At 34.1% G+C, this 12,520-nt stretch overlaps 1 protein-coding gene across 1 annotated transcript; it reads right to left on the bottom strand.

Moving 5' to 3' along the window:
* Positions 1 to 417: 417 nt before the first annotated feature.
* Positions 418 to 10,572, bottom strand: LOC147074231 (ionotropic receptor 84a-like). The gene is made up of 5 exons (XM_085943932.1): positions 10,403 to 10,572; positions 6,383 to 6,606; positions 4,267 to 4,478; positions 2,424 to 2,695; positions 418 to 676 (listed from the first exon to the last, which is right to left on the bottom strand). Exons 1-5 carry the CDS (start codon positions 10,561 to 10,563, stop codon positions 418 to 420), a joined length of 1,128 nt encoding a protein of 375 aa, XP_085800058.1. The 5' UTR covers positions 10,564 to 10,572.
* Positions 10,573 to 12,520: the final 1,948 nt, after the last annotated feature.

The following is a 12,520-nucleotide window of genomic DNA, read 5'->3' as shown; positions in this document are numbered from 1 at the left end:
CATACTAAGTTTTTTCCATAATACCTTTACGGGAATATTCTGGCAGCCTGTAATTATACAGGCAGGAGTATTTCTCAACATCTGGCAATCGGCCAAAAATCCGTTCTCTCATCTTTAACTTTTGACAACTTGACTTGTTATTGCTTATTTAGTTCGGTTCAGTGCTGTCAGTTTTGGTAAGAAAATATGATTTTACATCGAATCTACTGATATTGGTACCACTGTTTTATGGGTGACGGGAAACTGAGAGACTGGGAGACTAGCATGTCGCGTCTCTTCGGTTTCGGTCGCGGACGTTTTGAAACTGATTGATTCCAGTCTTGCCGTCAGCGAGCTGCCATTGAAATATATTAGCTAGAGACTGGAGATTCAGTCTCGTATTTTTTGAGTATTCAGTGAGTGGATAGTCTTATTTGATCAAACCTTTGACGATTTTTTATTTTTCTTAGTTTTACATAATGTTATTTTAACTCTAATTTTTTCCACGCTGATCTCGTACACAAGGATAATCAAGGATGTCACCATCCCGAGTGCCAGAACCATGAGGGCGGAGCTGAATTCTATGATGGAAACACTAAACTGTGACGGGTCAGCTTGTTGTACGCACGGTGGTTTTTTCGCGTGCCAAATGGATCTTTGTCGCGCCATCAGTCCTCGTTCAGATATTTTGCGTAATCTGTAACAAAAAGATCTCAGTTTTAATAGTATTAAAATAATGTAGTTTACATGCTTTTAAAAAGTGTGGATTCGTTATATCGCGATCATTTTAAAAAATTGGAAATTGGATAGGGGAAATTATCCACCAAATTTAATTTTTAATGCGGATGAGACGGGACTCTATTGGAAACGAATGCCAACACATATGTTTATTTCCATAGAGGAGAAGACTGCTTCTGGATTTAAAGCATCCAAGGATCGTCTAACTCTTCTCTCAACTCATTGAAAAAGCTGATGGAGGTGATAGAGATGCCATGCAGGTTTGGTGGAAACAATTTAAGATTATGAAAGCTATCAGAAACATCGACAGAGCGTGGAATGAAGTCACCCAGTCGTGTATGAAGGGTGTTTGGAAAAGGTTGGTCAGTGAAATTGTTGAAGTTCACTGCAATAATTATGAAAATGGTATTCAAAATATCATCGGAGAGATTAGTCTTATAATAGCCATATCCGGAGGCATCGAAAGTGTTGATGTAGATGATATTCAGACTTTGTTAAAATCACACGGCGAACCCTTAACTAATGAAGAGCTGCAGGAAATGGACTGCCATACATCCCTAGAAAACGACGTCTCTGAACCTGTTCCCGTGTGAAAGTTAAGTGTTAAAACCATTTAAAAGGCCCTTTCTCTTCACAATCAATGCATGGAGTTGTTAGAAGAGAACGACGAAGATTAGAAGCGAGTGAGTGCTGTAAAACATGGCTGTAATTACTTGACAGAATTTTGCACTATATGTAAACGTAGAGAGGCCAAACAATTGTTGATCGCGAAATGTTGCTTATCGCGACCGTGTCCAGAATGTATCCCCCGCGATGGACGGGGGGTTACCTGTATTTATTAAACATTTATTTTTTATGACATTTTAATGTACATAATTTCCAACAGTAGGCTTTCTTTACTGACTTCTTGCGGCAGTTTTAACACATGCTCCAATGGCTAATGCTCTGATGTGTGGATTAAAGAATTTTTTATGTTTTTGTGAAATTTAAACTTTGTTTTGTTTAAAAAGTTAACCTTTTTACTGCCAGTAGGTGTATGTATGGCGGTACCTTTCACGCCGCGAATTTTATTGCAAAAATAAAAAATTAAAATCAATTTACGTTTCAAGTGGTAAAAACGAATTCTGTTTCAATTCTGAGTGCGTGACGATATTCTCAATATAATACTATTATGTCGTTGTGTTCAACATATGTTTAAAATAATTGATTTACGTTAGTAAAATCCCGTGTAAAGCGGGACGTCCAAAGACGTCATTTTTGTATGAGCGGCGTTCCGTTCATGGAAAGTTCGCGTCTTAAGACGTCATTGGCAGCCATCCGGTTAAGAACATTTTTTATCTCTAGTTAAATGCATAATGTAATTAAAACAGGTAAACTTTATCACTGTTTTGACACTTACACATTTGGAAAACCTACTTTGTTATATAATACGCATTAACAGACATTCCTTCGCTCGAATTAGTCAATTACAACAAGGTTTTACTTTGTACGGGGGCCCGCACATTGTACAGTCCATCAAATTGGGCTGTGTCCACAGGATGGACGAGTTACGCATGATATTCGGAAGCCGAAAGGTAAATAAGAGGAGACCAAAACCCCATATATGGTTGTAGCGCCAGGAAAAAAGAAATTCATGATTTTACTCTTAGAGTATCAAATTATTTGTTGCCTGTAGAGAAATTCAGCAATTAAAATATATTACACACCCATATGTTACTAGTTTTCTAAAAGGCGATCCTTTCTGAACGACGGCGAGCGTTCTCTGCGGTGGAAACAATTGTATTTCGGACAGCTCGCACACTTCTCTCTCGGAAAAAGTGTCCCTTATAATTTTATATGCAGTCGCTACTTCTACGTGAAAGGCGAAACCGCCCTTTTTCACCTTTTTAAGACCTTCAGCGGGCGTGAATAAATTGTACATTTTGGAATTTGATATCTTCTTGGTGTATAGCTTTAGAGCTATTGGGTCAGTTGTTTTCTGAAATTGCATAACATAATAAATTATAATTCATGATATGGACTTAATAGGGTCGAGCAATTGTTTAAATATGCTGACATACTATTACCGCACCACAAAACATGACATGTCCTCACTCGCTGCGAAGTGTACACACAATAGAATTTTTTACAATTTGATGTCAGTCAAAACGTGTTGTGTTTCATCGCGTACATAATATTCCCAGTATGTTTCCGCTTTAACCATTTCTCCTAAAAACATAATCTGATAGGGAAACCTCTTCATGAGGCCTGTCAAGATCCAAATCAGATTGTATCTACGGCCATATGAACACCACGAGGCGCCTTCAAGAATCCCTGTCGCTCGCCAGTCTTCTTGCATTGTTCCAGGTCAAACCAGCATCCGTAGCTCCGCCATATACACTCGGTAGATAGTTTTTAGCGGCCTTCCAGGACGCTGGAATCCGGTTGACTTAATGAACAGGCAAGCCAGGTTGAAATTCTCTTCTGGCATCCGCAGTACGTGAACGAGCCAGGTCCAACATCGCCTCTTCACTCTCAACGTGATGAGAGGCTGCTTGGTGCATTCTCTTATCCCCTTATTACTCTTAAATTACACTTAAAAATGGTAATTTTTATTCATTTTTGAGTAGGTAGTACATATGGTTCTCCATAGAGCGGAAGTTTATGTACTGGATTATAAGTAATTTGTCATTGACTTATTCAAAAACCACAATATTTCATGATATTTAAAAATATTAAAACAGTTGAAACACGCATAGCTGACAAACTCGAATTCGCTACACTTTCATTGCCAATTCTATCACCTTGGTTTTTAATTATTATTGCATAATACGCCGTTTACACGTGCATGGATTTACTGTTGACAGTAAGTATTATCGCGGCTATAACAAGAAAATGTATGGGTAAACATGTATTATCCTGCAGTTGCAAGCTTGCATGCATGAATCGAAAAAGTTTGGAAGCTTTTGAATTTTCATGACAGTAGGATTTTTTCGATCTGCTCCTGCACAGTAGAACGATAGTGGCGAATCTGCCGGCAAAAAAATTAACTACGAATGAATTTCAGGATGACCAATTTTCACTACCTGTCAAATAGTACGAAATAGTACCATAAAATGACAACATCACATCTCGCTCACTCTTAAAGAATGAGATTGGAGAGACAGTCAGCACTTTTACATGTAAACAGTTATTGTCACGATAGTTTAAAATACACACTATTGCTGCCAGTAATTCCATGCACGTGTACAGGCACTATAATATTAATTAAACTGTTTCTTCTTTAATTAAATATAATAGCAAGTGCTTTTACGTCTACTAGGAATTACCACCTAGTAGGAAGCATTGTAAATTATATGTACCTCGAATCGAAATCACAAAAGATCGTCACAAGTATTAACAGAATTTTAGATAACACTAGTACACAGTTGTTAGTAAATCCCAATGTGATTAGTAGTGTGGAGATCATTTAATTGTAAAGGCACATTGGCTGAAATCTTATGGTTGCAAGTTCGAGTTCCGCTCAGTACACATATTTTTCTAATTTTATAAAATTGATAAAAACCTCACCACAAAAAAGTCCCTCGTGTATAAGATGTCCTCTATCCCAGCTTTTAAGTTGCTGTCCAATAAATTTTCCAGAGTTTTGATTGTTTTCGGTGAGTCCATCAAAAGCGAGGAGACAATACTCGCTGAGTAGTATTGGTAAAACAGAATCGAGAAAGTGAAAATTGTCATGATAACTATTTTGCCAGACATTAGCAGAAGGTTGTTTGGGAGACCTGAAAGGATGGGTTAATTTGTACAGTACTCATCAACCAATCCAAGCCACAGTAGATCGTGTCCGGAAATTTGTACGTATACAGTTTGCCGTATAACACTTCACCGTTAAATTGTATCAGAAATATATGGTCGTATATTAAAGACCGTCCAACCTCTGGGACGAATAGTACTGAGATAAATTTCATGTCTAAATAAAACACGGTTTTTGTTGGTTTATAGGAAGCCAGCGGCAAACAAATTTTGAAAATAGCCGATATACTGGATTATCTGTTAGTATAAGTTAGGTTAGATAATGTTTGAGGCTTTCACGCTACGATAAGTTAGGTTAGGTTAGGTTTTCATTCTTGATTTCATGAATTTTGCCTAAATCGGTTATGAAAATTGAATTAACGTTCATATTGAATCTAATAAAATCGGAGTCCGTATTGTAATTGTATTGTAATCTTTTTCCGATAGAAAGCTCACGGCGAACTGTGCTACAGTGGAATGTTGTATGTACAATTTACATGTAACCCAGTTGATAATAGTAAAAAAATATTCATTTATCTATAAAATATCCGAAATTATGTCATTAAACTATACATAATTTTAAATATTTTATAGATAGAAGTGTGTTTTTTATCGATTATGGTTTGGTTTAGACAGGGCTTAATGAATTTTAAAAAACTAACCGACAACATCAGCTGTAATATGTATTCTTGATTCAACAAAACAAATAAGTATGACTGAAAAAGTGTACACTGTTTTTGTCGAATAGCATACCAAAACGGTTAAGAGCATACTTCAGTGAAACGGCAAATAATTTTCAACTATAGGTGCGACGAAATTTCGGACTGGCTGCCAATCAGAGAGCGAAAGTCGAGCTGTGAACACGTCAATTTGTTTTGTGATGGCGTTAGGGGAATTAATTCTTAAATCGTGTAAAGATGACTAAAAAACGTTACCCATTTACTTGAAAAAGATAACATGGCAATGAATATATTATTATTATTATTACAAATGGAACAATAAACATAACACTAAATGGACACATGTTGAATTTTTATGACAAATTATGTTTTGTTTTGCACGCGTTGTTTGCACATTCTTCGCGTCGCGCAGTCACGATCGTTATAGACCGTGCCCCAGCTGAAGTATAGCTTTAATGGTTGGTTTATACAGGGTTTAAAGTTATGGGATGCTGGCATGACCAGGAAGATGCAAAAAGATTAGTGACAGACAAAGGCGCCCTATGGCCATATGCACCACCTAAAGAAGAAAGAGTAGAGCATTTTTCTTTCCGACATTTAATGTTACATTCTCAAATTTACGATGTTGTTACTTTGAAAAGGTTCTAACTGACATTTTGGCCTAAAATTACTTTTTGGTGTGAAAAGGTTCCATTAGCCATATTCTATCACATACGTTCAATTCAGAGTCATCTGTTGTCAATTATGGGAATTAGCAGTATGCCGGAGTTCTATCTACATGTCTTTTTATATTGAAAATTATGACTATTCCAAATTTCAAATGCTCATAGCTCAAAACATGGTCAAGCGCAATTAGAACAAAGGACAAAAATTTTAAATGGCTCGAGGCTAAGATAATTGATGGACCATCAGCCCTAATGAGACAATGGTACCATATCGAATCAAATTATCGCGCAAAAAGTATGAATACTATTTTTATAACTCTACAATCTCTTGGATTTCAAAGCCCAATTTAGGTTCCTGAATATGTGTATAATTTTTTTCTGATATCGAGGCGAAATAATAATTCTTTCAAACGTTCATAAAACATGATCATTGACATGGTGTGAATGTTGTTATCCATCATTTTTTCACACCCTCTGAAGATAAATTGAATGAACGATAACTGCTCCTCACATCCGAATATTCGAATTGAAGAAAAAAATATATCAAACCTTGTTGAAACATTGCCGCTAAAGTAAACAACCAGGCGGCACTCCATGTCACTTCTTCGTTTGATTGGATCATAAAATTTTGAGATCTGATCATAAAATACAAGCATGATATTACGAGAGCTATTACAGTCAAAGCGCAGTACCAGACACGATCTTGAAACGGACGAATGTAAATCTTGAAAATGGAACTCCTTTGTTTCGGATGCCGAAAGATGAAGCATGGCCTGCAAGAAAGATTTGAACTATTAATTATTATCACCACTTTGAGTATGCGTTTTTAATTAGCTTAAGTTCACAATATATTATTATAGTGCAGGGTTGGCGAACCTTTTTACGTACGCGTGCCAAAATTTCCCAAATAATATTTTTCGACTGTCTGATGTGCCAAAAAGTTTTTCATGCCGAAAAAAAAAATTTTCTAAAAAAATAGTTTTTAAAAATTCTATTAAAAAAGTTTAAAAATTACAATTGAGTTCTTTATTCTATCTTTCACTGTATTTCTAGCCGAAGGCGTATCTTTTATTTTATGAATATTTTTTTCCTTGTTTTCAAATTTCTCAAAGAGATCGTGGACGCAACACTCTTCTTTCATATTATGTTCTCCATCACTGAACGGTTTTTCATTTTTAGAGAATATGTTAGAGGCAAAGTAACAAGCACTTATATTTGAATGACTGTGTTGTTTGTTGATTGAATATTTTTATTTTTAATTGCCCGACCTTTGAAATTGTATATTAATTACCATTAAAAGTAATAATCATTTTTGAAAAGGATTTGCCTATTTTTTATTCAATTCGATCTGTTATTTATGCATAAATTTCGTCGTTTCTGTTTGCGCATAGATGGGTAAACATAATATGAAAAACCGAAGAAAATACACATGGCTATGTCGTCATTATTTTTTAATATTATATATAAGTAAAACCTACTTAAATATTTATTTGTAAAACTTTTTATAAAAAAAACACTTTAAATAAATATAAAATAGTAATTTCTTTTCTTTTCAAAATGAAAGATTCGCATGCCATAGGTTCGCCATCCCTGTAACAATAGAAGTAAGGACAGTTTTGTTTATTTTTCCTTGTCTATATGAATTATATTGTCATTGTAATTTGTCTGCGTAATGACAGCTGATGGCAGGTAAATCAGAAATAATGGAGACTGAAATACCTAACGGGTGTGGAGTAACAGGCAACCGATCTCAAGTGTGGAAGAATATGGGATAAACTTAAACAAATGTAAAGAATACGCTTGTCCTTTGTTCTGACAACTACTCTCGGCTTATGCACTGATGCTCATTTAATATTGGTGTATTTGAATGTTGCAACACACACTATTGTACGTCTATAATGTGTGGTTCATCTTCGTAGGACACTCACACATTCAAAATCCTGTGTCAAAATGTAGTGTACTTGAATATAGCCTATCGGAATTCTAATAATTAAATTGTTCTGTGATTGAAAGACTACAAATTGTCGAGGGGTTTACAAACAAAAACAGTCATTAAAAATGTCTCATATCTATCTTATAGATCCCTCATTAAAGATTTCTTGAAAAAATAGTAAATAACATGTTTTTTATGAGATTCGAAATTAAAATAAAATATTCATAATATACTTATAACAAGGGACGCCGTCATATCGAAAAAAAGATGATTTTAACATATCGACTCAAAACAACTCGTCGCTATAGGATTTGTTTCCCGAATAGACCAAATTGCAATTTTACAGGAGACGAAAAACCAATTTCATTGTCGTATATTGAAATATCAGTAGATGTATCAATCATCCTTTCTAGACTGTATGATTGCAACATTATCTAAGAATAGATTCCAAGAATAATATACTGGTATAAATCATTAAATGCACAGAAAATGCGTTTTATTTACAAGTACTCACTGTGGATATTCGGGAAATTTTTAGCGCTCTCTCAGAATAACGGATATTCGGGACAAAACAAGGACGTTCGGGATTTAAGACCGTAGCGTATTGCTGCACGGCCCACGGATTACTGAGTGGTCAAAAAGTACGCGCGTCAAATGTTATATTTATCTACACGATAATTGTTAATAATTACTTCTACTATTTAAATACTTAATGATCGTAATTACCCAAGTTCGTATGTAATAATAACATGCGGCAATCGCTTTTTCGGTTTTTTTCGGATTAAGTGATAAAATAGTTTTTAAGTAATTAACTATTTTTTTATTGAACGAATAATTCACAAGATTTAAGAATGTACCATTCTAATAATTGAACATACATAATTTTTAAAATCACTTCTGAGAAAATATATTATAACCAATAGAAAATATCATTTTGAAAAAAGTAAGACACCCGGCAGGAATCGACCCAGCATCTCCTGGGTTTACGCCCCAGTCCACGAATTATCCACTATGCTACGAGGTGACATACTTATGACGACAAACTTTAACTATTGGCCTTTTAATACCTGCTCATCAGCATTCTTCAAAATCAAGCGACTATCGGCGATCGGTTTTTGTTTATTAAATAAAAGTAGGTATCTACTACTTAAATTACTAACCGAGGTCACAGATTTCTCCAATATTTTATGATGGTACTAACTCGTACTTGCTAACAATTTTATATTAATACTTTTTCAAAAAAAAAAATCTATGTACCTATATATATCTGTATATTATTATATCTATATATTTCTATAATTAACAATTAAACTTATTACAAACCACCAAATAATATCATATATTTACTATTGTAAGGAATAACAACACAAAATAATAGCATGTATAAATTAATTACCTTTTGGCTGCTAATATTAGCATATTAGTATATAATATTCACCAAATAAATAGTAACTAACATACATATTAAATTAAATTAACTATCAGCGCATTCAAAAATAAATAATAGCATCGCTTTTATTTTCATAGAATCACCTAGATTAAAAGTAAAATAAAGACAAACAATGTTTGATTAATAATAATTTGAAATAATAATTATTTTTACGTCATAGTAGTTGCCGGGTCACACTGTAAAATTCATATAACCGTTGGGATTTTGTGTCATTTATCAAAACAAAATGCAGTTATTTAGGTTAAAATACTCACTTCCATAACTCTACTGTAAGTTCAGGACGAACTGGTGATGTATCAGCTATGAATGATCTCTTCAAATTTGATGAATTCACTATTAAAACAATAGTAACTTTAAAAACAATATCAATAAGACGAAATTTGAAAGGACGGCCGAAAAATATGAAAGTGGGCGTGATTGTTTTAGAGCTAGACAGCGTGAATGTGGGAGCGAGATGCACGGCGTCAGCGCGGTTTGATTGGCTAAAAGTCATATTCGGGAAATAAAAACTCAGTCAGAGATCTTTTTCGACCGAAATTAACTTGGATATTCAGGTACGAATAGTTGGACATTCGGGAGAACACCACGGAGTAATTGTTACTTAACATGGCGTATTCGGGTTTTTTTAAAAATATATCTCTGTTCCTAGATAAAAATATATTGTTTTTATAAATGATATCGGTAGAGTTCAATAAAAGAAATTGAACTGCATTAAAATGTCGATTTCGACAAAAATGGATATTCGGGAAACAAATCCTATAGCGACGAACTGTCAAATTATTAACTTAAAATTAGAGTATTTATTGGTGAATAGCGAACAAAGAAAATTAAAACAAAAGACTTTCTATTTCAAATATAGCCTATCGGAATTGTATTTATTAATCTGTTCTGTGGCTGACGGCCTTATAGAACGATGTGAGTATTGCGAGAGATATTAGTTCTCCTAACCGCCGCACCTCAAGTTATAGTGACTGGTCTCAATCTAACTAAGCCACATCCAAAAATGTCTACAGATAGCACTATCAATATATATATGTTATCATTTGAAACAGTGATGAATTAGTCCAGTTCCCTCTCATTGTTTGCCAGATAGTCAGTCGTCAATTGACAGGCCATCTCTATTATTATTGAGATATGAGTAAATGCTGTTACGTCTAACTTACAAACTGAATCTCCGATAACTCACCTTTCTACCCAAGTCTGTATTGTATAATCAACAACCTTGGCTCTCTCTAATCTGAAAAATAATGGCGTTCCTCCGATGTCAATTTGCTTTCTCTCCAGCTGTCCGACCATTCCATCAAACGTACCGTTATGAGAAAATCCCCATGAATTGGTTCTCATCATTTTGTAGCTAAAATGATTAATTACTTATTGAAGGCCAAGATGCATAGATTTCAAGATTTACTGAACACTCTTTAACTGATTATTGGGTAATTAGCGCTTAGAGCAGTGTGAGAGGTTCCAGGTAGGATTGCAATACCGAATGAAAATACCATTCGTGAAAAAATATAGAAAAAAACAGTATCTACCAATAAGTATATAAAAATCTCTTTAAAATATTAATATTTTATAGCAAAAATATCTAAATAAGTAAGTACATATATCGCACTGTGAGTGTAAAACCAAGCCATCTGCAAAAGACGTATTTTGGATATACTAGGGTTTGATGTCTTCGTTTTGTTAGGAAAAATAAAGTTTCTAAAAAAAACCATAATATTTGGTTTACATCTACATTATATTGCATTTTCTTTCAGTTACTTCACTTTCACATTATCAAGTTCACGACTGCATTGCGACTTGCATTTAATCTCGAAATTGAAAAATTTGCAGATGCCTTGGTTTTACACTCACGGTGCGATATGTACACCTTTAAAATAAGCTACTCAACTTGTCTTTAGTAGATAAACATCGAAAAATTAGGCACAGATATCATGAAATATTCACCACTATGGCTGAGGTTACTAATGATTATACAAACAAATAGTATTTACCGCGATTTTAGATACCTACATCTAAAAATACACCTGACAACTTCTAAAACCCAAGAGCGACTGGCGGAACATTAGGATAAATTTAAAATTAAGGAAATAACTACATTAATGCAAATGTATATCGCAAATCTGCACGTGTCATTACTGATCATCAAGGACATTGAAGAAACTAGACATTGCGCAAAAAATTTCAGTCAATTTAAACCTTTTATGTTAATTAATACATTTCGTTTCAACTTTCAATTCTGATTTTTAATACCGGTATTTCGGTATTCAAAAATATTGGGATACCAGTTGTGAAATACAGTAAAACCTCGTTAATACGAATTCCACGGGACCGAAAATTGAAAAAAAATTCGAATTACGAATTATGAAATTTATGGGGGGAAAATATTAAAATTTAAAAAAATTTTTTTTTTGATTTTTATCAACATCGTTTACGATCATAGATGTGCCTACTGAATTGGGTCGTAAAATGTCAGGATTATTTTTATTACCTTTATAAAATAAGTATTTTTTGACGTTTGATGTAAGAAAAGTCTGTCACAATTTTCAATGACTGGCTCATGAAATAGTGTACTTTATTACGATTTATTGAATATTTTTATATGCCAGGACTCTGAAATAATTTCAAATTACGAAATTTGAATTAAAGGTAGGTTTTATATGAAAATAATGTGCAAGGGACTTTTTTTCGCGAAAATTTCGAATTACGGCGAATTTCGAATTATCCGTGTTCTTATTAACGAGGTTCTACTGTATCAGTATTGCAATCCCAAGTGGAACAGTTGTAGAAAACCTCTGTGCATCATTTTCCAAATATTTTCCATCAATTGATTATCAAATATGCATATGTGTCATCAATACTTTCACAAGATACGACAGGTACAAACCTAATATTGGGAGTGGAAGAAAATTTAATAAACCTGTAAAACAATCCTGAGCACAAAGCTTCATCTTCTCCTCTCCAGGACGTGGCCAAGATGCACATTGGATTGCGGAATCAAGTACTTTACACAACTCGATCATTTACACTCCTCTTGCATCGATTCACTGACCACATGGCTAACTTTGTAGAACCAATACAAAGATATTTATTTACAATAATCTAGTGTTACTCACCTAAAACTATAGATGTCTTTCAAATGAAGCAGCAGGGCATAATTAAAATGGTGCATTGAATCGATATGGGTGTTGACTGGGTTTTCAAGGTAATGCGTAAATATTTCGTGCTTCAACCGTTTCGTCACAACAATCATACATTTCAAAACAACCCCTGACATATTGGATCTTCTCGAGTATTTATATTC

The sequence above is a fragment of the Rhyacophila brunnea genome, unplaced genomic scaffold (genome assembly GCF_057557595.1).
Source record: "Rhyacophila brunnea isolate RB1 unplaced genomic scaffold, BYU_Rbru_1.0 scaffold_16, whole genome shotgun sequence".
Taxonomy (NCBI): Eukaryota; Metazoa; Arthropoda; class Insecta; order Trichoptera; family Rhyacophilidae; genus Rhyacophila; species Rhyacophila brunnea.
Note: the sequence above shows the minus strand (reverse complement) of the source record. Positions and strands in the feature narration are given on the sequence as shown.

What these genes read in the sequence shown, in the direction of transcription:
- LOC147074231 (XM_085943932.1), bottom strand. Translation starts at nt 10,563, where the DNA reads ATGATGAGAACCAATTCATGGGGATTTTCTCATAACGGTACGTTTGAT. An exon ending in ATACAGACTTGGGTAGAAAG is followed by an intron (nt 6,607 to 10,402) that starts GTGAGTTATCGG and finishes TCTTTCTTGCAG; the next exon opens with GCCATGCTTCATCTTTCGGC. An exon ending in ACACGAGGGACTTTTTTGTG is followed by an intron (nt 2,696 to 4,266) that starts GTGAGGTTTTTA and finishes ATGCAATTTCAG; the next exon opens with AAAACAACTGACCCAATAGC.